General features: G+C 44.8%; 1 protein-coding gene across 1 annotated transcript in view; it reads right to left on the bottom strand.

Moving 5' to 3' along the window:
* Positions 1–3,471: 3,471 nt before the first annotated feature.
* SLC1A1 (solute carrier family 1 member 1) overlaps positions 3,472–27,273 on the bottom strand; it is an 80,991-nt gene continuing 57,189 nt past the window's right edge. Inside the window, exons 8-12 of the mRNA XM_064290587.1 lie at positions 26,042–26,149; positions 17,290–17,412; positions 16,737–16,931; positions 7,136–7,270; positions 3,472–4,353 (exon numbers count right to left, since the gene is read on the bottom strand). Coding sequence (XP_064146657.1) covers positions 4,107–4,353; positions 7,136–7,270; positions 16,737–16,931; positions 17,290–17,412; positions 26,042–26,149 — 808 coding nt within the window. The 3' untranslated portion in view covers positions 3,472–4,106. The remainder of the gene's footprint in view (positions 4,354–7,135; positions 7,271–16,736; positions 16,932–17,289; positions 17,413–26,041; positions 26,150–27,273) is intronic.

Here is a 27,273-nt window from a genome sequence, read left to right as displayed (position 1 = left end):
CATTAGGTGACAGTCTCTGCCAAATGCATCACGTACATTTTCTCATTTAACACTTAAGGTTGTCCTGTGAGGTGGGAATTATCTCCATTTCACAGAAGAGAAACCAAGGTTTAGATTACTGGCAAGATTATTGGCTCCTAAGAGGTGAGACCTGTGTGCTCAGTCACTGAGATCTGTGACCCTTTACTGGGCAGCTAGAGAATACAGTGTCAATCCTGTTCCGTAAAATCTTCTAGCGTGTGGCCCAGGCTTTGCCTGATCAGCTCCTCTTTCCTGTTCTACAAGATTCTTAAACACGTGCAAAGACCAACACTGCTTCTGGCCCACTGCCTGGTTATAAGCCAAGCACATTTTCTCAAGGCCCTGGTGGCACAGTGGTTAAAGTGCTTGGCTGCTAAGCGAAAGGTTGGCAGTTTGAACCCGTCATTTGCTCCGAGGAGAAAGATGTGGCAGTCTGCTTCTGTAAAGATTTACAGCCTTGGAAACCCTATGGGGTCGCTAGGAGTCAGAATCAAAGGCAGTGGGTTTTTTGTTTTTTTTTAATTCTAAGAATGTGGAGTCCCTGGGTGGTGCAAACGGTTAAATGCTTGACTACTAACCAAAAGGTTGGCAGTTTGAACCCACCTAGAGGTACCTTGGAGATAAGGCCTGGTGATACACTTCTGAAAGTCCACAGCCTTGAAAACCCTATGGAGCACCATTCTACTCTCAGACACATGGGTTCGCCCTTGAGTCTAAATCGCCTTAATGGCAACTGGTAAGGTAATTCTTAGAATACAGCTGTGGGCTCAGTGGCTCAAAAGGAACTATTGAAAAAATAGTTTTTTTCAAAAATAGCATTGGCTAGAGCTAATAACACCACCCTCTGTATTTGAGGATTTTATTTAAGATCAAAATCACATGGGCCCAGGTGCACCAACTTTCCTAAGCAGTCTCTCTAAGGAGTTGTGTTGCTTTCTAAGGAGTTGTGTTGCAAATAAAGGGAGTGATCCTGTCCTAGTTTGACCAGGGGGTTATAAGCATTGTTATGAGATACATTCCTCCTCTCTCCTTGGGACATAAACACCAAACAAGCAAACCAGTTGCCTTCCAGTCGATGTATGTGTTCACAGAAGTGTTACGTAGGGGTTTCAAGGCTGTGGGCTTTCAGAAGCAGAACACCAGGCCTATCTTCCTAGGCACTTCTGGGTGGGTTCGAACCACCAACCTTTCATCTAGTAGTCAAGCACTTAACTGTTTGGGTCACCCAAGGGACTCCTAAGGAGCCCTGGTGGTGCAGTGGTTAAAGTGCTTGGCTGCTAACTGAATGGTAGGCAGTTCGAACCCATCAGTTGCTTCGAGGGAGAAAGATGTGGCAGTCTGCTTCCGTAAAGATTTACAGCCTTGGAAACCCTATGGGGTAGCTATGAGTCAGAATTGACAACAGTGGGTTTGTTTGTTTTTTTATTCTAAGAATGTGGAGTCCCTGGATGGTGCAAACAGTTAAGTGCTTGACTACTAACCAAAAGGTTGGCAGTTTGAACTGCCAGCTCCGCAGGAAAAAGATGTGGCAGTCTGCTTCTGTAAAGGTTTTACAGCCTTGGAAACCCTACGGGGCAGTTCTGCTCTGTCCTATATGGTCACTAGGAGTCGGAATCCACTCCATGGCAGTGGGTTGGCTTTTTTTTTTTTTTTTGCTTGTTTGTTTAACCTCACTGGTTAAAACGAAGACTCAGATTACCTTTCCCCTATATGACCTTTCCCCAAGCCCTGCTTTTTCATTCTTGGGGCATAGAAGGTTTTGAAAACAGTAATCTGTGTATAGTCTGTATCAACAGACCACATCTCTGCCTTCCCAGGCCTATCTAAGTAAAAGAGCAGATAAATCAAGAAAAAGGCAGGGGAGGAAGAATGGAGGAAATGTTTATTGAGGCTGACATGGGACATTGTCTTCCTTTATGAGTTCACAGTACAGTGTGTGTGAAGAAGCTGGTCACAGACTGATTCCAAATAAAGATGACCAGCAGTTCATCACATCTCTGCCAGCTCCAGTGCCACCGACCTGGGCAAGCTGCTAAGGGGGGTAAAACCACTCAGCCTAAGACTAACTACCGATCCAACTTCATTTGTAGTTAGATTTATTTCCTATAAACAATACTCCTATTTGTATTTAAAAACTCACATGGAATCACTGATGGATCTTTACTATGTCTGCATTATAGTTCAGTGCCATTCTCAGTAGGTTTAGGGCGCAGGTGGTTAAGACTGAACACTTATTTATGTTTCTCGTGTCTTTGGCAGAATTAATTCCTGGTTTGTTCAATATAAAAGCACAGGTTGGAATGTGCTGTTCAACACCGAGGAAGCACAACTATGTGGGACCTCAGGGTAAGAACAAGTGTGTGGTCAGCAGTATTTACAAGATGGGAGCCAAAACACAGACTTTACGAAGAAGCCATCTTCACAAATCAGCAGGAGAATGATAAGCAGTGGATTTGAAAGAGCAGGGCCAAGACAACTAGTTAGAACAATCCTCCCTGGAGGAGGGGACAAGTGTTGTACAACGGAAGCATTTGTCCCAGTCACTGATACCATTGTCTCCTGTCATGAGATCTACTCCGTAAGGTCCAGGGGAGGAACAGCTCTGCTTGGGTCAGTGTGGCTTGTCCAATCTAAGGGATCTATATTAAAATACCACTTAGCTCGTAGCTTGCCACTGTTGTTTGGTGGGCACAAAAATGCGAGCCAATGATGTCCTGGCATGGTTGAGCGGGGATGATGGATCTAGGAAGAATGAAGTCTTCTAGTTGGATAAAAATACACCCAAAAGCTTTATGTGAATGACACGTTTGTCTACAATCTTACATAGAGCTGACATGGATTCCCTCCCGGCTGCGAGAATCCGGAAGTTGTAAATGAATGGCTGTGCCAGAACACAGTTCTGCTTTGAGGCTGACACACAGATGAGAAACGAGTGAACCACTGTGATTTCTCATCCAGTGCTCCTGAGAGAAGGGTTCTGATAAGCCCCAACGCCGGGCCTGGGATGGAATCGTAGTTATTATTCAAGTACAAGGAAAGCTTTTGATTTCACATTGACAGTTCAATTCTGATTTCTGTCTGGCAAATTATACAAAAAAAAAAAAAATACATATATACATATATATACACACACAGGCAGCCCCCAGATTACAAATAAGTTCTGGTCCTACATCTGTCTTTAAGTTGAATTTGTATGTAAGTTGGAACAGTTAGGTACGGTTTGTATCTAACGTCAGTCAAATGTTTGTCTTAGTGTATGGTATACCTTTCTAGGCATAAAAAACATTAAAGCAACACTTGCAGAAACACGAAAACATCTTTAACATAATAATAATAATGTTTTGATGCCCACTGCAAAGTAGTGCCCATTTGTTGTTATGAACCTTTGGATGTACCTTGAATTTTTAACATAATAGGCTTTATGGGGTTGTTTGGCAACTACAGGTTGTACATAAGTTGGACGTTCGCATCCCGGGGACTGCCTGTATATCAGTCTAGCTTTATACTGAACACTCGGTTAACAGTTACCTGCATCCCAATACAGTACACACTGAAAAAAGATCCCTTCTCCCTTCCCCCCAAACCCCATCTTAAAACTGTTATTGCAGAACTGTGCTGGTCTGTTTTCTTTCGAAACAGTGTCTTTGAAATTGGCTGGAGATGAATTCAAAGTAGACAATTTTGGCACATTCACTGGGGGTGGTTCAGCTGCACCATAATCTATAAAGCACGAGAAGCCAAAGGAAATTCATGCCAAGAGAAAAAATTTGTAACCAATGCCAGAATATTTTTTTTTTAAAAAAACCCCAAAACACTGGTTTTCTGTGCATGGGAAAGCAATTTCTCTTCCACATTCATTACCTACTCCCAACAGCTGTTATTTTCTGCACTTCCAAACTCTCTCTCATAGAATTCAAGCAAAAGCTGTGAATCCAAATACAGAAAATAATCTGGACATCTGTATATCAAATCAAATATACAACTGGCCACTGGTTTTGTTTTTTTTTCCTTAATGTCTTAGTTTGCTAAGAGATGACTCTCACGGAGACATCCTTCCTATTCCCGGTCTTCTGAAGCCAGGGGTCCTAGAACTGTGAGGTCTGGGTGAACGAGATGGCATCAGACTTATCTACTGCGAAGCCTCCATTGACATAGGACTTCTTGGTCTCTGGGTCTTCATTATCAAGTATGGTGGATTCCAAGGCAAAGGGGTTCACTATGTTGACTTCGGATGAAGCATCCATCTGCTCCAGCTCCTTCTTGGAGAGCTTCTCCACGATGCCTGTCCCAAATGCATCTCCGAGCACGTTCACCACGGTTCGGAACCGGTCCCTGGGGAGACAGCATGAGTCAGATAGGAGGCCTAGGTTCTATGTTCCTTTGCTATCGGATAGAGGAAAGGACTGGAAGTCTTCAGAATTAGGCAAATGCTACCCCATGACTGACTGACCAACTGACCTGAGGCTCCTCTAGGCCTGGGGTAGGAAGTCATTAAGAATGGTTGGAATGAGCAGATAGGGTCCATATGCCCTTGGTTCCACTAGGTCTGTGTGCCCAGTAAATAACAATGGCTTCCTTAAATTGAGTGCTAGTCTCCCTAACTGCCCTCCTCCTCTCCTGTATGGATTGAATTGTGTCCCCAAAATATGTGTTGAAATCCAATCCCTGTACCTGTAAATATGACCCTGTTTGGAAATCGGGTTTTCCTTTGTTATGTTAATGAGGTCATACCAGTGTGGAGGGTGGATCCTAAACCTAATCACTTTTGAGGTATAAAAAGAAGAGAACAGATACAGAGACACACACATGGGGGGAGACAGACGCCATGTGAGGACCATCTACCAGCTAAGGAACACAGGGAACCAACGGAGGTCTAGGGCTACTGGGAGCCCTGGTGGCACAGTGGTTAAGAGCTTGGGTGCTAACCAAAAGGTCGGCAATTTGAATCCGCCAGCCGCTCGCTCCTTGGAAACCCTGTGGGGCAGTTCTACTCTGTCCTATAGGGCCGTTAGGAGTTGGCATCACTCCACGACAATGGATTTGGTTTTTTTTTTGATTGACAAGGAAGGAATCAGCTGAGACTCTGATTTGGATTTTTAGCCTCCAGAATGCTGAGGAAATAAATTTCTGCTCTTCAAAGCTACCCACTTGTGGTATTTGTGTTACAGCATCACTAGATAACTAAGATATCTCCTCTCAAAGAAATGAGAAAAGAGTCTTCATAGATATATTTTAGAACCTGAAACATGGTTAAAATTCAATAAGTCTTTCCTTCCTAACCTCTGTCTCATGGGTTTTCCAGATTCAATGAGAATGGTATTGTGGTTCTCTTTTGAGAGAACTTGGATGTTTTGTGTGATGGCGTGTGTGCACGTGGGGGCATGTGTGTCTGAGTGTCTCATATGTTTGTATATATCCTTGGTGGACTTGTTTCTCTACCAACCAGGCTGCTCTGTTTATGCGCAAGCCAGCAGGGATATGGCAGAGCACGGGTGAGAGGACACAGGCCAGGGAGGACTGGATTTCAACTCGAGGCGCACTTGTCTTCACTCTGACAGCTTGGAGAAGAGGGTGGTGGCAGGAAGATGTGCAGAGAAGGAACGCTTTGGGTGGAGGCCATTTTGACTCTGGAGATTTATTGGTAGGAACTGTGTGCACAAATAGGTTTGTGAAAACTACATCTCAGGCCAGGAAAGCCAACAATGCTTACACATGTCCAGTCTGGATGCCCCTCTGCTATGTAGAACAAGGCCGTGGGATTGGACCGGCCCCTAGTATGGCCCTGGTATGGGCGCCTTTTATCCCGACCTCAGATTGGACCTTTAGCGCTCTGGGTAGCTTGGAGATACAGGTCATTGGTTCCAGGAAGAACAGAGAAAGGAGATCAATACAAATCCATCATCACCACTAGACAGAAAAATCAAAAAGCATTTGCCTTAACTGCAACCTTTCCAAGAAGGAGGCCCCCTCGGTTGGGCCTTGTAGACCCGGGAAGCTGATGAGGGGGCCTCACATGGCACAGCCCCCAAGCCAGGGGCAGGGCCTTCTGCTTTCTGGGTGTGATGTTACGAACAAACTCACGTGGAGTGTTCCTGCATCCCGCCTCTCCACCTCAGCCGCCACCTCGCAAACCAAGTAGCACTGCGCTCCCCAGTAAGGCTGGTTCTGAGGAAAGGTTCGGGCTGGAGCTACACTTACCCCTGATAGCAGGGGATGGAGCCAGACCGAGATGCTGGAGACGAGCGCACAAAATAGGCATCGTGGATAAAGCTGGGACAAGCTGATTCTAACCTTAACCTTGGGAGTCGCAGAGGCATGCTCTCAGATGTTCTACCGTGTTCCTTAGCTGCCTCTGTGTGTGTGTGTGTGTGTGCGTATGTGTGTGTGTGTGTGTGTGTGTGTGTGAGGGAAGGAGAGAGAGAGAATGAGAGTGAGAGATAGATAGATGGGCTGGGGGACCAATGGTTTAACTCATTGTAACCTTAACACTCAAACTTGTCATCAATGGGGCGCATACTGTCTGCCAGTCACTGTTCTAGACACTCCCCTCACATTAGCTCATGTAGCCCCAGTGAGGTCAACAGAATTGTTCCCATTTCACAGATAATGCAGCTGAGTCTCAGAGAGGTTAAGGAAGTTGCTCACGGAGTGGAAACTCAAACCCAAGTTAACCTTACCCCAAAGCCCTTGCTCGTGCCACTGCCCTTGGGGGTTCTGAAGATGTTTGGGAAGATGGGCTGATTTTGAGCCAGGTGGTTCTGAACCAGGGCTGGGCTGGGCTGGCATGACTTATGGGGTTCAGAATGCCTGGAGCCTTGTCCAGCTTCTTCACCTTATTATTCCATGATTATCTCATCACACGCCCAGCTCCCAACCTTGACCACTACCAGGTATAATGAGGTAAAGGAGATCCCTGGCTTATTAAAATCACTGTTCGGAGACACGGGGAGTTAATTTTTAAGCACGTTATCAGATGTCTGGGGCAGAGGGAAGTGGAAGCGGCAGCAGATGGCTCATTAGGCAATCTGGGGCAGGGGACAAGTGACTGCGGATTCTGCACGGCTGGGAAGCCTGCCTTCCTGTTTGACCGAGGCAGCTCATTTTTCCAACTCACAGGAGCCAGTCAACAGCGATGATGAGGGTGACATCCTCAGCGGGCAGGCCCACGGCACTCAGCACGATCACCATGGTCACCAGACCGGCCTGGGGCACGCCAGCGGCTCCTATGCTGCTGGCTGTGGCTGCGACACTGGAGCGAAAACACATGGCAGGAAAGGAGTTAGACACCCATTTCTCCCTTGGAGGAAGAGTTAGTCCCGACAGCCGTGACTGCTGTCTCCTCCCACCCTGGCCACTCAAAACTGGTATCTGTGAGCATCAGCTCTGCCTCATTATAGGACGAGAGCTGTGGGGACTGAGAGGAGTTTGACACCCTCTCCTTCTAGGGGGGAGACATGGCAAATCATAAAGCGAGGAGGCAGAACAGAACCACATGAGTGGTAAAAAAAAAAAAAAAAAAAATGAGCCAAAGAGATATTCAAGAGGAAGGCAAGAGTCTACCAACTGAGGTGTCTATGGAAGGCTTTATCCATCCACCCATCTACCCACACATCTACCCAACCACCCATCCGTCCACCCACCCACCTGTCCATCCGTCCATCCATCCATCCATCCACCCTAAATAAGTGCCAGGTACTTATCAACTTGGCTTCTTCCTTCCTTCCATCTACTCACCCACCCCTGAGTCATTTATTGAGTACCGAAAACCTGCCAGAAATTTAAGGCCAGGTGGAGGCAGAGTGGTGGCAGTCCCTGGGTGTGCAAATGGTTAACTCATTCAGCTGCTAACTGAAAGGTTGGAGGTTGATGTCCACTCAGAGGCATCTTGGAAGAAAGGACTGGTGATCTACGTGCAAAAATACTGGCTGTTGAATATCCTAGGGAGCGCAGCTCTGCTCTGACACACGTGGGGTCAGCCTGAGTTTGAGTCAACTCAATAGCAACTGTTTTTTTTCTTTCTTTCTTTTTTAGAGGGAGATAGGCAAGGGTGTTTCAGGTGAGGATGAAGAAATGAGTTTTATGCACTTTCTTGCCATCACTGGGCTCCTGACCTCTCTGGGAGCTGCTCTTCAGGGAGCTGCTCTTCAGGGCACTGAATTGAGAAATAGCTTTGCCTCCTGTCCAAGGCACAGGTGTTTACTTCTGACTGTGCCTTTTTGCCAACGGATATGCTTTGTGCAAAAGGAATAGAAAGCTGGAATTGAGGAGAGGCAGCCAAGTGAGCTTTATTATAGGGGATTTTATGGGACTCTTGGTGGTTCAGAGGTAGAATTCTTGCCTTCTGTGCAGGAGACCCAGGTTCAGTTCCTGGCCAGGGCACCTCACGCACAGCCCAATTAGTCTGTCAGTGGAAGCTTGCGTGTTGCTCTGATGCTGAACAACGTTGAGCAGAGCTTCCAGACTAAGATGAACTAGGAAGAAAGGCTTGGTCATCTACTTCTGAAAATCAGGCGATGGAAGCCCTATGGAACACAACGGCTCTACTGCAGCTGATCATGGGGATGGTATTCTGTTTGTTGTACATGCGGTGCCACACGCTGGGGGCCGACTTGATGGCAGCTAACAACAACAACAGCAGTGCATTTTAAAGACCCCTTCTGGACAGGTAAGATATGGCACTTAGCAACGTGCGGTTTCTCATCGGCAACGTATTCCTTATTTAAGTGGTGTGATTCTGGGAAAGCATGGGCTCGCCATGTTCTGAAAAGCCCCCCGTCTTGCATGAGCTTGCAGAAGACCCATATGACTTTCTGGAGACGCATCCCCACCCTTGGGCCAAGGCCTGAACTCCCGCCAGGATGTCACTGGGTTGAAAGGTGAAGATGTCAAAGCTGCCAATTTAAACTACAAGAATCCCTGACTCTATCCAAAAATCCATATTCTGTGGGTTCAAAAAGCGTCAAGAGTTCCTACGACTGGTTCTGCTGTCCCTTCATCTGTCTGTGATGTGTCACGAAGGCATCTGAGGGGACAAACGCAGGTCCAGTCCTCTGACAAGTCTGGTTCCCTTCAGGGGCTGTGGCACCAATTTACGGTAAATTAGAGATTCCTGGGACTATACCAATTCCTCTCAAAGCCGGGGGCCTATTTTATCCTTTAAATCTGCTCTGACCTGAGTACTCTTTGGAAAACTCAAGTGTATTTCAACGCTGGTTGAAAAATTTAAACTGAGAGCATCAGCATGTTTTCTCCGTCAGAATGTTCAAGCTCGTCGATGCCTCTCGGAAGCCTGGACATATCCTGGTTAACCAAGTCCCTGTAGCCTGAGGCTGGGCTTGGAACTCAAAACCCATTTACTCAAGGGAAATTCTGCCCTTGGGCCTTGACCTTGCCTGCTAAACCCAGTCATTTTCCTGGCTTTGGTCTGAAACTAAACATCTACAAAATCTATAGTACTACACTGAATCGACTCGACGGCACTGGGTGGACACTATACTGTAATATGTGTGTGTGTGTGTATATATATATATACATACGTATATGTATACATACATGTGTATGTATACATATATATATACATATACATGGAGCCTTGGCACAGTGGTTAAGAGCTACTGCGTGCTACGGCTGTTAACCAAACGGTCGGCAGTTCGAATCTACCGGCTGCTCCTTGGAAACCCTATGGAGCAGTTCCAGGTTTATTTTGTTTTTTTGTTTGTTTGTTTTTAATACACATACATATATATACATATACATATATATCCCAGAAACCCAGTGCCATCGAGTTGATTCCGACTCATAGTGACCCTACAGGACAGAGTACAACTGCCCCATAGAGTTTCCAAGGAGTACCTGGTGAATTCAAACTGCCGACCTTTTGGTTAGGAAGCATAACTCTTAACCACTTCTCCACCAGGGTTTCCATATATATGTGTGTAAATTTATATATACACACATACATACGTATATATACACAGTAGTGTATATGTATGGAAACCCTGGTGGCGTAGTGGTTAGGTGCTATGGATGCTAACCAAAGGGTTGGCAGTTCGAATCCACCAGGCTCTCCTTGGAAACTCTATGGGGCAGTTCTGCTCTGTCCTAGAGGGTCGCTTTGAGTCGGAATCGACTCGACGGCACTGGGTTTGGTTTTTTTTTTGGTGTGTGTATATATAGTTGTTGTTAGTTGTTGTTTGGAGCCCTGGTGACACAGTGGTTAAGCACTTGGCTGCTAACTGAAAGGTTGGTGATTCAAATCCACCAGGCATTCTGTGGCAGAAAGATGTGGCAGTCAGCTTCTGTAAGGATGACAGCATTGGAAACTCTATGGGGCAGTTCTGCTCTGTCCTATAGGGTGGAAATAAGTCTAAATTGACTTGATGGCAAAGGGGTTTTAGTTTGGTTATTGTTGTTAGTTGCCATCAAGTTGATTCCTACTCATGGTGACACCATGTGTGCAGAGAACAGCCCCACAGGGTTTTCAAGGCTGCGACCTTTCGGAAGTAGATCTCCAGGCCTGTCTTCTGAGGTGTCTCTGGGTGGGTTTGAACCTTAACCTCTCAGCTAGTAACTGAGCGCTTAACTATTTGTGCCACCCAGGGATGCCTACATATAGTAAAAACTGCCCTGTAAATCTTCAGATGGGCGAAACAATATGACAGCCTACTCCTGCTGCTACAGCGTCTTCTAACTTTGAGGGTTTTTACAGGAGAAAAAACACTAACCACTGTTAGAGGGTTCTTTCGTTGCACTGAGGCCTAGTTTCTGCGCAGGCTGTTTAACGCAGCTCTCTACACAGGCCGGAGGCGGGCTGCGAACGAGGCTGAGCACGCGTTTTAGACTCCGACAAACCTGGCTTACCGTCCTAGTCTGCTGTTGTACTAACAGCATTTCCGTAGTCACGTTACGTCTCCCCGTCTCAATCCCCCACCTGTGAGACAGGGATGATGACACCCGTTTTGTGGGGCTGATGTGAAGATTAAATGAGGCAATGTGTGTAAGACATGCTGGATAACATCTGGATATACCCACACTGGCAGTGGGTATATCCAGCATGCCTTACACACATTGCCTTATTTAACCTGGATATAAAAAACCCCAGTGCTGTCGAGTCGATCCCGACTCATAGCGACCCTATAGGATAGAGTAGAACTGCCCCATAGAGTTTCCACAGAGCGCCTGGCGGGTATAAAAAAAAAAAGGCGCTTAAACCCAATGCCGTCTCTGCTGCTGCTTCTACAGCCGCCGCCGCAGCTGCTATACTACTGCTGCTCCTACGACTCCTCCTGCCGCTGCTGTTACTGCTGCTACCACTGCTGCGGCTACTCCTGTTACCGTTACTGCGACCACCGCTGCTACTGCTACTACTACAGCTCCTGCTGCTGCTATTACTCCTACAGCTGCTGCTACTATTACCATTACTGCAACCACCGCTGCTACTCCTCCTACTACAGCTCCTGCTGCTGCTATTACTACTACAGCTGCTGCTACTATTACCATTACTACAACCACCGCTGCTACTCCTACTACAGCTCCTGCTGCTGTTACCATTACTACAACCACTGCTGCTACTTCTACAACTCCTGCTGCTGCTATTACTACTACAGCTGCTGCTACTATTACCATTACTACAACCACCACTGCTACTCCTACTACTACAACTGCTGCTGCTATTACTACTACAGCTGCTGCTACTATTACCATTACTACAACCACCACTGCTACAACTCCTGCTGCTGCTATTACTACTACAGCTGCTGCTGCTACTACTATTACCATTACTACAACCACAACTACTACTATTAGTACAACTACTGCTGCTACTATTATTACTGCAACAACTACTGCTACTATTACTATTACCATCAGTACAACCACAGCTACTACTTCTACTACAACTGCTGCTGCTACCATTATTACCACTACTACAGCTGCTGCTGCTACTATTACCATTACTACAACCACAACTACTATTTCTACTATTACTGCTGCTGCAACTCTTATTACTACTACAACTGCTGCTACTACTACTCTTACTACAACCACAACTACTACTTCTACTCTTACCACGACAACAATGATAACTGCTGCTACTGTTACTACAACTCCTACTACCACTATTGCTGTTGCTACAATTATTACAATTACAACTACTGCTAGTACTACTACAACAATTACTAGTACTGCTACTACTATTACTACTATTTTATTTCTTGAAGATCTCTCTAGGCCCCAAATCCTGTAATTATCTTTCATTATAGAAAAATTTATCCTATTTTCAATCACCTTTAGTCTTTGATAAGTGAGTGTTAAGGATTGAATTGTGTCCCCTAAAAGTGTGTGTCAACTTGGCTAGGTCATGATTCCCAGTATTGGGTGATTGTCCACCATTTTGTCATCTGATGTGATTTTCCTATGTGTTGTAAATCCTACCTCTGTGATGTTAATGAGGCAGTTATGTTAATGAGGAAGGACTCAATCTACAAGATTAGATTGTATTTTAAGGCAATCTCTTTTGAGATATAAAAGAGAGAAGTGAGCAGAGAAACATGGGCACCTCATACCACCAAGAAAGCAGCACCAGAAGTAGAGCACATCCTTTGGACCTGGGGTTCCTGCGCTGAGAAGCTTCTAGACCAAAGGAAGACTGATGACAAGGACATTCCCTTAGAACCGACAGAGAGAGAAAGCCTTTCCCTCAAGCTGGCACCCTGAATTCAGACCTCTAGCCTCCTAGACTGTGAAAGAATAACCTGTTTGTTAAAGCCATCCACTTGTGGTATTTCTGTTATAGCAGCACTAGATGACTAAGACAGGGAGTATTACATAAAGGCCACAGAAAGGTTATGTTTTAGGTGGATGGTGTCTATGTTTGTGGAACAGTCCGAAGAGACCACAGAAAGAGCTATACTGTGAGTCTAAAAACCTCTCCAACCATTAGCCACATGAACCATAAACGTAACCTATAAAGTTAAAAATAACTTTTACTATCTCATTCTCTCCCAGGTAGAGCCAGAGAGGATTTTTTTTAAAGTCAATGATTACTCTGGGCCTCACAGGTGGTTATTACTGACTCTGGGCCAGTGTTGACATTGTTGGGTGTTGTCAAGTTGATTCTAACTCATAGCAACCCTACAGGACAGAGCAGAACTGCCCCATAGGGTTTCCAAGCTGTAATCTTTACGGAAGCCAAGTGCCATGTCTTTCTCCCACAGCACAGCTGATGGGTTTGAACTGCCAACTTTTTGGTTAGCAGCCAAGCACTTAACCACTGTGTCACCAGGGCTGCTAAGGCGGAGGGAGGAAATTCACCATAAGGTGGCAGATACCTGCAAAGACCTGGCAGCTCCTACAACAGCTCCTTGGAAATCAGGTCAGTGCGCACTGGGATCCCCAGGCCAGGGGTGAGGGGTGAGAAAATGGACTCGGAGGTTTAAAAGCAACAATGCTGGAACTGAAGCTTTCTCAGGACTAATCAAGGTTCCCATTTTCAACGCTCTCTGCTGTTCTAACTACAGGACTTCACTGAAGCTCTCTTGGCATGGGCTCCACTAGCCACTGGTGTGTTTTGCAGATTACACAGCATCAATGTAGTATAGTATAGATTGGTGGGGTGAGGTGTGGTGTGCTGTGGTGGGGTGTGGTATTGTATAGTGTAGATTGGATGAGTGTAGCATAGCATAGTGTAGTATAGATTGGTGTGGTGTGGTATGGTAGGGCATGTTACTGTATAGTGTAGATTAGTATAGTATAGTTCCCCAGCTGATGTATCAAATGGTTTACTTTGCACCTGTCTTCAACTAATTTCAAGCAAATAGCAAGACAGACTTTCTGATTTAGGGATGGGTCGGATTTAAAAATGTACTGTTTTAGAGCATTGTTCATTAACTCAACATATTCTTTATACCAAAAACTTATACCTATGCCAAGTGCCAGGGATGCAAGGGTAAATTATGTCCAAAAGACTCATTCAATACGGAGTAGGCTTAGGGTCTTAAACTTCCACTCTAAACTGAACTCAAGTCTCCAGGTTACTTCTCATCCTAGCCTATCACTCCAAAGCCATGCTGTCCAACAGAACCCCCTGCAATGATGGACACACTCTGTGTCTGCACTGTCTCATTGAGGAGCCTCCAGCTACTGTGGTTATTGAGCACGAGAAATATGGCTGCTGCAACCAGGACCACCTATGTAATTTGTCAACCGTTGTTCAGAAATTATTAATTTCAAGTCAGAGATGCCAAAGAATTAAACCAAGCGTGAGGTAAGTGTTGGGGCCTGTGCAACTGCCCAGGTTTCGCGCCCAGGAAGTCGGTCGGCTCTGAGGGCAACTGAGGGAACGAGTATTTTTTCCTTCTTATTACAGTATGCTTACTGTTCTCTCTCTCTTTTTTTTTTTTTTGCTTTTTTTTGTTGTGTTTTTTAGATGAAGGTTTACAGAGCAAATTACTTTCTCATTAAACAATACACATGTTGTTTTGTGACACTGGTTGCCAATCCCGTGACTTGTCAACACTCCCCTCTTCTCGACCTCAGGTTCCCCGTTACTGCTTTCCTGTCCCCTCTGCCTTCTTGTTCTTGCCCCTGAGCTGGTGTGCCCATTTAGTCTTGTTTTGTTTTATGGGCCTGTCTAATCTTTGGCTCAAGGGTGAATCTCAGGAGTGACCTCAGTACTGAATTAAAAGGGAGTCTGGGGGCTGTACTCTTGGTGTTTCTCTAGTCTCTGTTAGACCAGTAAGTCTGTTCTTTTTTTTTGTGAGTTTGAGTTTTATACATTTTTCTCCAGCTCTGTTTGGCACCCTCTGTTGAGATCCCTGTCAGAGCAGTCGGTGGTGGTAGCCGGGTACCACCTAGTTGTGCTGGACTCAGTCTGGTGGGAATGAATTTTTAATTTAAAGGAGTGGCTAGTGGCTGCCATATTGGACAGTGCTGGACTAGAGAAACATCTCCAGCAAAATTTATTAATGACATTTTCACCACCTACTTGAGCAATTTTGAGTCCTCATGTTACTAGAATTCTCTGCAGTAACTGACTCAGTTGACCATTTGATCCTTGGAAATCTCTCTTCGCTTGGTTTCCATGACACCATGTGTCTTGGTCATCTAGTGCTGCTATAACAAATACCACAAGTGGATGGCTTTAACAAGGAGAAATTTATTCTCTCACAGTCTAGTAGGCTACAAGTACAAATTCAGGGCATCAGCCCCAGGGAAAGGTTTTCTCTCTGCTATGGAGGAAGGTCCTTTTTGTCAATCTTCCCTTGGTCTGGGAGCATCTCAGCACAGGAACCTCAGGTCCAAAGGACGTAATCTGCTCCCGGCACTGCTTTCTTGGTGGTATGAGGTCCCCCTGTCTCTCTGCTCGCTTCTCTCTTTTATATCTCAAAAGAGATTGCCTTAAGACACTATCTAATCTTGTACATCTCATCAATAATAACTGCCACTAATTCATCTCATTACATTATAGTGATAGGATTTACAACACATAGGAAAACCACATCAGATGACAAAATGGTACATAATCATACAACACTGGGAATCATGACCTAGCCAAGTTGACAGATATTTTGGGAGGATACAATTCAATGCATACACCACATTTTCTTGGCTCTCCTCTCACCTCTCTGTTCCTTCTCACATTCCTTCTTAGGCTCCTCCTTTTTTTCCTGCCTTTAATAATTAGGGTTTTCCAGGGCTCGGGCCTTTTCTACAACATCTCCTATGTAATGCCGTCTATTCCCAATGTTTACAGAGCGCTCACTGTTCCATCTTTCTTAAACCCTGATACTTCTATATAATACTGTTGTCGTTTTTAACTGTTGTTGAGTCAGCCCCCAACTCATGGTGACCCCATGCACAACAGAACGAAATGCTGTCTGGTCCTATGCCATCCCAGTGATCAGCTGCTGGCCAGACTGTTGTGATCCGTAGTGTTTTCACTGGCTGATTTTTGGGTAGATTGCCAGGATTTTCTTCCTAGTCTGTCTTAGCCTGTTCAACATCACAGCAACACACAACCCTCTGCTTATAGATGGGTGGTGGCCGTACCTGCGGTGCATGGGCCGGGAACTGAACCCAGGTCTCCTGCATGAAGGCGAAAATTCTAACAGTGAACCACCGCTGCCCCTAGACAGCTCTTAGAATAGGTGGGTGTTTTTTGAGGGGGAAGAGAGATGACTATAATTTTCCTCATTTTACAGGTGAGAAAACAGAAATTTAGGGAATTCTAGTAACCTGGGCAAGGTCATACAGCTAATAAGTGATGTAGCTAAGATTCAAACCTAGACAACTGACTCTTGATCTATGTGCTGAATAACCGCCATTAAGCTGATGACCCTCACATCTGTATTTCCGGTCCAGACCTGCATTTCTCACTGCCAGCTGTGTATGTCCACATGGATGTCTCCCAGACCATCTACCAGAAACCCTTGAAAGCAGGGACTGGCCCTTATTCAATCCTACTTTGCGTCTAGCACCTACTGGGTGCACTGGAGTGAGACGAAAGCAATGCCTTTGGCTGACCAGACCCTGAAGCAGAAATCTAGAGTACCACAATTCCACCACTTCTGAACTACCTGTATTTAACCTTGGGGAGTGACTCCATAGGCCAAGATAAACAACCCACCACTGGACCACCCTCAGTGTCCCTTCGCGGAGCACTTTCACTGGGGGTAACCCCAGTGACCACGATGACAATGAGTGTGACCCACGCTCACCAGATAGTGACGATCTGCCCAATGCCCAAGTCCAAGTTATTCAACTGTGCAATGAACACAGTGGCTACTGCCTCGTAGAGCGCGCCTCCATCCATGTTGATCGTAGCGCCAACGGGCAGCACAAATCTTGTGATTCTCCTGTCCACCAGATTCTTTTCCTCCGCACAGCACAAGGTGATAGGCAGTGTTGCCGAGCTGTGTGACCAAAGGAGCAAGGGGTTATGGGATAGGACTGCAGGCCCTCAGCCCCTGCCTGAGGAGACACCTCTCTGCCAAAAACTAAACACAGAGCCCAGAGCATGCTGGACGCTTTTGTCAGAACACGGCTTCAGGAGCCAGAAGGTGCCATGTTGTCGGCAGCCATGCCAAGAAGGCAGGAAATATTCAATAGGGCTAGGAAATATGTTCAAGGACAGAGGGGCAGAAAATACGGAGGTCATTTGTCGAATGAGAGGCAGCTACTACAACCACAAGCTGGAGCTGGTGCTTCATAAAGTGAGATGACAGTTGATAAAGTTTAGTCCAGGGGCTTCTTCCAGAAACTTCTACTTACCTGGAAGAGATCATGAGAGCTGTCAAGAGAGCCTGTGCCATTCCCATGGCAAATCGGAACGGGTTCTTTCGTACGACTATGAAGTATATCAGCGGGAGGATTATGATGGAGTGGATCGCAAGCCTGCAGGCAAGAAAGGCAAGTTCACAGATACGCCACCTCCTCACACTCCATCCTTTTCCCACGCAGCTTTATTTATTCATGGTTTCATTCCATCTTCATCATGACCCCAGGGGAACAGGGCAGGTATCTATACCCCCCACTCCATGTGTGAGGATGTAGACGCTCAGCAAATGAAATATTTTTTCAAAGCTGCCCAAAGCCAGCAGGTGAGTTAGAATTTAGACCTCTCAGAACACAGTTCCATGACACTGCCTACCCGTGCGTGCTATTCCTGCGATCCCCAGTGCTCTTTGCTTTTTTCTTCTTCTGCTGATTTCTTTCTCCTCCTCTAAGGTGGTACAATGGTTAAGAGCTTGGCTGCTAACCAAAAGGTTGGCGGTTCGAACCCACCCAGCGGCTCCATGGGGCCAAAACCTAGTGATCTGCTTCCATAAAGGTTACAGCCAAGAAATCCCTACAGGGAAGTTCTACTCTGTCACATGGGGGTCATTATGAGTTGCAGTCGACTCAATAGCACCCAACAACAACAACCTCTAAGGCTCAGCTAACAGCACCCTCCTCCAGAGGCCTTCCCTCAGCTCCCCAGGTGGAGCAGACCCTTCCTTCCCTGATGCCCTCTGTGGGCCATGATAGCTGTCACCCCAGCATCGTCCCTCTCTGTCCTGTACCATGCCCATTGTCTAAGAGAGAAGTCAGGGTCTCAGGGAGGAGGAAGTCCCTGGTTTCCCTACTTTGGGATTGACCCTTTTCTCTTTATTATTCCTGCTTCTAACAGTATTCCTTGTTTCACATGGAAATATACATGTTACACAAAATCGTGGGCTTAAGAAATGAAAACAAACAAACAAAAACCAAACCTGTTGCCTTTGAGTCGATTCCGATTCATAGTGACCCTACAGGACAGAGCAGAACTGCCCCATAGGGTTTCCAAGGCTGTAAATCTTTACGGGAGCAGACTGCCACATCGTTCTCCTGTGGGGTGGCTAGTGGATTCAAACTGCCTACCTTTCGGTTAGCAGCTGAGCACTTAACCACTATGCCACCAGGGTTTATGAGAAAAACCCAAAATCTTGAAAGCAGACTCAAACAGATACCTGTACACGCCAATGTTCACTGCAGCATTATTCACAAAGGCCAAAATGTCTAAACAACCCAAGTGTCCATCCACGGATTAATGGATGAACAAAATGTGGTATAAAGAGGAAGTCACTGCTTAGAGGGCACCGAGCTTCTGTTAAGGGTGATGGAAAAATTTAGAAATGGCTAGCAGTGATGGTTATACAACATGATGAATGTAATCAATATCGCTGAGTTGTACATGTAGAAAATGATGAAATGGCAAATATTTCGTTATATATATATATATTTACTTCCCACAATAAAAATGTGGTATGTATGTACACACACACACACAAATGGAATATTATTCACCCATAAAGAGGAATGAAGTTCTGATACATGCTACAACATGGATGAACCTTGAAAACATTCTGCTGAGTGAAACAGGCATAACAGGATAAGTATCATATGATCTCACGTAAAAGAAATATGTAGAATCGGCAAATGCACAGAGACCAAAGTTTCTCAGTGCTTAGCAGGGGCTGAGGGACGGGAGAAGGGGGAATTACCGCTTAACAGGTAACTGAGTTTCTGTCTGGGGTGACGAAAACTTCTGGAAACAGATAGTAATGGTTGCACAATACATTGAATGTAATTAATGTCACTGAATGGTTCGCTTAGAAATGGTTAAAATGGCAATATTTTTTTCCTTCCTTTTTCTTAAAAATTTTTATGTACTTTTTTTCATTGTGGGAAACTTGTATGTAACAACCACTTGCCCATCAACATTCTTCCCGCGCATGATTCAGCGACGTTAGTTAATCTTTACCGCGCTGTTCAGTCATCGCCATTATCCTTTTCCAATTTTTCAAGATAGCAAACTTTTTTTTTTCTTTTCTTCTAACTTCTTCTACCTTCACACTTTATTGGTAGTTTGGATAGAGAATTCTAGTTGATATCTATTTTTCCTCAGAATTTTAAAGGTCTCATGTTTTCTAGCATTCAGCGTTGCTGTTAAAAAAGCCAATGTCATTCTAATTCTCAATATGGTTTTTTTCACTCTAGAAACTTTTAGGATCTTCCCTTTACCTAATATTCTGGTATTTCATAATGAAATGCTTTGATGAAATGCTTTGATAGGGGGGTTTTATTTATGAATTATGCTGGACACGCAATACCAAAACAAACAAACAAACAAAAAACCCTTTCAAATCTAAAGATTGATGTTCTATAGTTGTGGAAATTTTTCTAATATTAGCTCATTAATATTTCTCTCATTTTTACTTCCTTGGTTTTCTCCTTTTGGAGTTTTTATTAGTCACATGTTAGACCCCCTGATTAATCCTTCATTTCTTTTCTCTGTTTTCTTCCATCTCTTGGTTTTTGGATGTTTCGCTTTGTTTTGAGGAAGAGATCCCCTCAACTTTATCTACTGATTTTTCTATTGAAATTTCATTTCAGCTATAATATTTTTAATTTCCAATGGTATCTCATGATCTCTGGTTGCTCCTCACATAGCTGAAACTGCGTTTCAGACTGCCCTGGTCTTTAATTTCCTATTCAAATACTTGGTTCCACCCTGAGAAGGAAGAGTCTGTGACTTATCTTTCCTGTATTTACAGGGTCTAGAACAACAAATATTTGTTGAATGAATTAAATTCAGATGGTTTAATCATCTACCATTTACTTGTTAATCACCAAAGCCGGGTCTAAGCACTCTGTTGTTGTCGTCAGGCACCGTGGAGTTGGTTCTGACTCACAGCAGCCCTCTATGTACAATAGAATGAAACATGCCTGGTCCTGTCCCATCCTCACAATCGTCGCTATGCTTGAGCTCACTGTTGCAGCCACTGAGTCAACCCATTTCTTTGAGGGTCTTCCTCTTTTTTTGCTGACCCTCCCTTTACCAAGCATTATGTCCTTCTCCAAGGACTGGTCCCTCCTGATAACATGTCCAAAGTATGTGAGACAAAGTCTCACCGTCCTCGCTTCTAACGAGCATTCTGGCTGTACTTCTTCCAAAACAAATTTGTTCGTTCTTCTGGAAGTCCATGGAATATTCAATATTCTTCGCCAACACCACAATTCAAAGGCATAAATTCTTCGATCTTACTAATTTGTTGTCCAGCCTTCGCATGTATATGTGGCAACTGAAAATATGTGGCTTGGGTCAGGCACAACTTAGTTCTCAAAGTGGTATCTTTGCTCTTAAACTCTTTCTCTTTTTTTTAAATTGTATTTTATATTAAGGTTTACAAAACAAACCACCTTCTTATTAAAGTTAGTACACATATTTTTTTTATGACATTGGTTAACCACCCCATGACATGTCAACACTCTCCCTTCTCGACCTTGGGTACCCTACTACCAGCTTTCCTGTCCCCTCCTGCTTTCTAGTCCCTGCCCCTCAGCTGGTGTGCCCCTTTAGTCTCATTTTGTTTTATGGGCCGGTCTAATTTTTGGCTGAAGGGTGAACCTCAAGAGTGACTTCATTATTGAGCTAAAAGAGTGTCTGGGGGCCATACTCTCAGGGTTTCTCCAGTCTCTCTCAGGCCAGTAAGTCTGGTCTTTTTTCGTGAGTTAGAATTTTGTTCTACATTTTCCTCCAGCTCTGTCCAGGACGCTCTATTGTGATCCCTGTCAGAGCAGTCGGTGGTGGTAGCCGGGCAGCATCTTGTTGTTCTGGACTCAGCCTGGTGGAGGCTGTGGTAGTTGTCCCTTGTATTTTTAGTTTTCTTCACTCTCCCTTGCTCCAGAAGGGGTGAGACGAGTGGAGTATCTTAGATGGCCGCTCACAGGCTGTTAGGACCCCAGATGCTACTCACCAAAGTAGATGTAGAACATTTTCTTTATAAACTATGTTAAGCCAATTGAGCTAGATGTTCCCTGAGACCCCAGTCCCCATGGCCCTTAGCCCAGCAATAAGGTCCCTCAGGGAGTTCGGATGTGTCTATGGCACTTCCATGACCTAGCATTGGACAAGTTGTGCTGGCTTCCCCAGTATTGTGTACTGTCTTAACCTTTACCAAAGTTATATATCTATTGTCTACTTAGTGTTTTTCCATCTCGACCCCTCCCCTCCCTCGTAACCATCAAAGATTGTTTCTTTCTTTGTGTAAACCTTTTCATGAGTTTTTATAGTGGTGGTCTCATACAATATTTGTCCTTTTGTGATCGACTGATTTCACTCAGCATGATGCCCTTCAGATTCATCCGTGTTACGAGATGCTTCACAGATTCATCATTGTTCTTTATTGTTGCATAGTGCTCCATTGTGTGTATGTACCATAGTTAGTTTACCCATTCTTCTGTTGATGAGCATCTAGGTTGTTTCCATCTTTTTGCTGTTGTGAACAATGCTGCAATGAACATGGATGTACATGTCTGTTCATGTGACAACTCTTATTTCTCTAGGGTATATTCCTAGGAGTGGGATTGCTGGATCCTACGGTAGTTCTATTTCTAGCTGTCTAAGGAAGTGCGATATCGTTTTCCTAAATGGTTGTACCATTTTGCATTCCCACCAACAGTGCATAAGAGTTCCAATCTCCCCACAGCCTCTCCATCATTTGTTATTTTCTGTTTTTTTTAACGTGTGCCGGTAATGCTGGGGTGAGATGGTATCTGTTTGGTTTTGATTTGTATTTCTCTAATTGCTGGTGATCTTGAGCATTTCCTCATGTGTCTGTTGCCCCTTGAATATCTTCTTTGGTGAAGTGTCTGTTCATTTCCTTTGCCCATTTTTTTAATTGGATTATTTGCCTTTTTGTTGTAGAGGTGCTGGATTTTCCTGCAGATTTTAGAGATTAGACCTTTGTCAAATTTGTAAAAGCCAAAATTTTTTCCCTAGTCTGTAGGTTCTCTTTTTACTTTTTTGGTAAAGTCTTTTGATGAGCGTAAGTGTTTAATTTTAGAAAAGATCCCGGTTATCTAGCTTATCTTCTGGAGTTTATGTGATGTTAGTCATGGTTTGTATCCTGTTAATGCCATGTATTAGGGCCTCTAGCATTGATTCTATTTTTTCTTCTATGATCTTTATAGTTATTGGTTTTATATTTACATCTTTGATCCATTTTGAATTAGTTTTTGTGTATGGTGTGAGGTATGGGTCCTGTTTCTTTTTTTTTGCAGATGGACATCCAGTTTTGCCAGCACCATTTGTTAAAAACACTGTCTTTTCCTCATTTGATTGACCTTGGGCCCTTGTCAAAGATAAGTGACCACAGGTGGATGGAATTACATCTGGGTTCTCAATTCTGTTCCGTTGGTCAATGTATCTGTTGTTGTACCAGTTTTAGGCTGTTTTTACTACCGTAACTGTACAGTAGGTTCTGAGGTCAGGTAGTGTGAGTCCTCCTATTTTATTCTTCTTCTTCAGTAGTGTTTTACTTATCCAGGGCCTCTTCGCTTTCCATATAAAGTTAATGATTAGTTTTCCCATCTCTTTAAAAAACATTGTTGGTATTTGGATCAGGATTGCATTTTATTTGTAAATTGCTTTGGGTAGAGTTGTCATTTTCACAATGTTGAGTCTACCTGTTCATGAGCATGGTATGTTTTTCCATTTATGTGGATCTCTTTTGGTTTCTTACAGTAGTGTTTTGTAGTTTTCTTTGTATAGGTCTTTTATATCCCTGGTTAGATTTATTCCTGAGTATTTTATTTTATTAGGGGCTATTACAAATGGTATTGTTTTCCTGATTTCCTTTTCATCGTTCTCTTTATTGGTGTATAGGAATCCAACTGATTTTTGTATGTTTATCTTGTATTCTCCTACTCTGCTGAATTTTTCTATTAGTTCCAGTAGTTTTCTTCTGGAGTCTTTCGGGTTTTCTACATATAGTGTCATATCATCTGCAAATAGGGACAGTTTTACTTCTTCATTACCAATTTGGATGCCCTTTGTTCTTGCCTTATTGCTCTAGCGAGGACTTCCAACACAATGTTAAATAGGAGTGGTGATAAAGGGCGTCCTTGTCTTGTTCCTGTTCTCAAGGGGAATGTTTTCAGCCTCTCTCCATTAAGAATGATGTTGGCTGTTGGTTTTGTATAAAACCAAAACGCCCATTGCTGTCGAGTCAGTTTCTAATTCATGAGGTTTTGTATAGATGCTGTTTACGGTGTTGAAGAATTTCCCTTCTATACCTATTTTACTGAAAGTCTTTATCAGGAGTGGCTGTTGGACTTTGTCTAATGCCTTTTCTGCATCGATTGAGATGATCATGTGATTTTTTTCTTTTATTTACGTGGTGGATTACATTGATTGACTTTCTAATGTTGAACTATCCTTGCATACCTGGTATGAATCCTACCTGGTCATTTTGTATTTTTTTTTTTATATGATGCTGAATTCTATTGGCTAGAATTTTGTTGAGAGTTTTTGCATCTATATTCATGAGAGATATTGGTCTGCAACTTTCTTTTTTTGTGGTGTCTTGCCTGGTTTTGGAATCAGGGTTATGAAATAGTTTGAGTAGCACTGGTGTAAGCTCTTCTTTGAATGTTTGGTAGAATTCTCCAGTGAAGCCAAGATGGCAAACTTTTGATATATGTATTTTACCAGAATAAAATTTTTTTGGAAAAAATGAGACAGCTTTGCTAGATGACATGTATAGTTAAATAGCAACTTAGAGTTTATGGATCAGTTGTGTGAGGCTGAAATACTAAGAAATGGCCAATCTCTGTGGAGAACCTGGAGGCTTGGAGAGAGGGTCTCAGATTGAGAGTCTGTGGTTCAGAACTGTGAGAAACTAACTTAGTTGATGTTGTCAGTTGCCGCCAAGCTGCTTCTGACTCATAGCGGCCCCATGTATGCAGAGTAGAAGCGCTCCATGGGGTTTTCAAGGCTGTGATCTCTTGGAAGCAGATCACCAGGCCTATCATCCGAAGTGCCTCTGGGTGGGTTTTAACCACCAACCTTCTGTTTAGTAGCCTAGTGCTTAACTATTTGTGCCACCCAAAGACTCCATAAACCCAAACCCATTGTGGTCCAGTCAATTCCGACTCATAGTGACCCTACAGGACAGAGTGGACCTGCCCCATAGGGTTTCCAAGGCTGTGAATCTTTATGGGAGCAGACTGCCACATCTGTTCCCTACGGAGCAGCTGGTAGGTTTGGACTATGGACCTTCTGGTTAGCAGCCAAGTGCTTAATGACTTGCACCACCAGGGCTCCTTCTAAGGACTCCATAGAAACCTAGACAGGGCAAGTGAATATGGACCTTCTGGTTAGCAGCCAAGTGCTTAACGACTTGCACCACCAGGGCTCCTTCTAAGGACTCCATAGAAACCTAGACAGGGCAAGTGAATAGAAACCAGCAGAGCTCCATCATGACAGGGCTCAGCATAACACAACCTCATCACAGTCCCTGATCCCACCTATGTCGGCAGCTCCAGGGCAGGCCTGGCCTCTAAAGAGGTCAGTGATCCTGCCTCCTTCACCACTTGGCCCAGAGACTTGGTTCCAGCCCTTGCACTGGAGGATCCCAGGCTGCTTATGGGCTGGCTGGCAGGGCTGTGCTCTTGGTAAGCTCAGATTAAGAACCAAATTCTGTGCATGGAGACTCCCAAGCGCAATCAAGTTCCACTAGGTGGCTGGATCGCTCAAGGTGGGTGTTTAGAGGTATTGACCTATGGGCATCACATCAGTGATATTTACTTGTTCCCTTGGTCAATATGCATTAGCACATGCGATGTCTCCTGACCCAGACTCGGTGTTTATAAGAGCACCGTTCATAACCTACCCAGCCCACCTCCTGTCAAGGAACCAGTAACTGGGCTGTAATGGACGTGAAAATGACCCATCCCCTGCTGCCCCACACACTTCCTACAAGCTGAAGATGTCCCCAGGACCCTCTCAAACACACTGATGATACAAGGCATGGCAGTAGTTACCAGCCCCAACAACTGGGTTGGCCCAACCAGCCACCCCGCTCTCACTTGCTGGAGTCTGATTTCACTTAGGCCCTGCCTAATTTCAACTGGACGGCAATGGGTTGTTTTTGGTTTAATTTCTTTTGACTCGGTTAAAGCGGTTGGCTGCTAAACTCTAGGCTGGCGGTTTAGGTCTACCCGGAGGTGGCTCAGAAGAAAGGCCTGCTGGTCTGCTTCCAAAATACCAGCCACTGGAAACCCCACGGGGTGCAGTTCTGCTCTGACACACGTGGGGCTGCCGTGAGTCGGAGTCGGCTTGATGGTTTTTTAAAATTTCTCTCAGGCTTAGGGTACCTGGGGCCATTCTCACGTGCCTGCCTGGTTTACGTCCTTGAGGAAGTGAAGGCTGGGAGAGAACCAACAGAGGCTACAAGAAGGTAAACCACAATTTTAATGCAACCAATAAAGGCAGCGACAAAGGCTGGCCCAGTATGTTCTGCCAAGAGCTGGTGAGGATCACAGTGTGAGCACCCCCAGAACAGCTGTTAAAGGGCAGCCCCCCCCACGCTTTTCTCCCTGAACCCCATCTTCCCTTGCACACAGGAGGGAAGCCCATGTTAACCAACTGAAACCCATCTCTCGGCAGCGTCCATTGAATCAAATGAGGGTGATGCATCTTCCCTTGAGTCTGACATACCCACTCAGCACTGTGGCCATGTACAGGCCCAGCTTGCGGAATACTTCCCAGTCTTCAACTTCTATGATCTTCCCGGCGATCAGGAACAGAATCCCAAGCGGCATGTAACTAGAAAGCAAGTACAGCAAAGAGGCCTTCTGTGATCAGGGATTTTCTCGGCTGGGGATGTTGGGGAAGGAAGAAGTCAGGGCACGGCGCAAACTTGGCTTGGCATATGTGTCCAGCCAGGAGGAACACAGGTACATCATGAAGCCCAGGTCTCAGTGTCAAGCCCTGGGTGGCCACACTGCCTCCAGGTTTCAGTACCTGCATGCACTTTAATTTCTACTATCCAACGTGCCCTAAAGGGGCAAACTTGGCAAGAACGTGTAGTCAAATTGGTGTTCCCAGTTCACAAACATCCTGCTGACTGTCACATCTGAAGGTCACCTCCAAATATAGACACTCAGCTCTTTCTAGCCATATCACCTTGTTTCCAGGTAATTGTATCAGCAAGCATTGCTGGGTGGTGCAAATGGTTAGTGCGCTTGGCTGCTAACCAAAGGTTGGAGGTTTGAGTCCACCCAGATACACCTGGGGAAAATACCTGGCAATCTATTTCCAAAAAATCAGCCACTGAAAACTCTATGGAGCACAGTTCTACTCTGACACACATGGGGGCTCCATGGGCTGGAAGCAACTGGTTACGGTTATGGTTGGTATCAGCAATAGACGTAGTAATAGTAGCAGTGGGAGTGGCTCTAATGGCCGTATTTGTGGTGTGCTTATTGCACACTTTGCACTGGGTTAAGTACTTTAACATGCCTCATTTCACCTAACATCCTTCTCCCAACCCTGGGAGAAGGTTTTATGGTCCTTTTTACAGATGACAGAGCTGAGGTTCAGCAGGATGAAATGACCTGCTGGCTCAAAGAACTGGTGGTTTCATAAACCCTCTTCGTCACTGTCAGTATCTACACCTTGGACTAAATAAATAACTGTCAACTGATTCAATGTGAGATAACAGGGCAAAGATGTACAAGGAAAGCTGGATTTCTTGGCATCTCCAGGGACGGGGCAGATATTGGGGTGGTGTTGATGGTGTGTCCACACAATAGCAGCTTCCGTTCGGAAGGGTTAGTGCCCAAGCTGTACCAGTTGTATATATCTTGAATATCACTTCTGCATGGGGCCTAGTAAGGAAAGTACTTTGAGTTTTGATGGGCAAGGAACCCCCTCAAATCATTCCATTA

This window comes from Loxodonta africana, chromosome 9 (assembly GCF_030014295.1).
Source record: "Loxodonta africana isolate mLoxAfr1 chromosome 9, mLoxAfr1.hap2, whole genome shotgun sequence".
In the NCBI taxonomy this organism is placed as follows: Eukaryota; Metazoa; Chordata; class Mammalia; order Proboscidea; family Elephantidae; genus Loxodonta; species Loxodonta africana.
The sequence above is the reverse complement of the archived record's forward strand: the minus strand, read 5'-3'. Positions and strand labels throughout refer to the sequence as shown.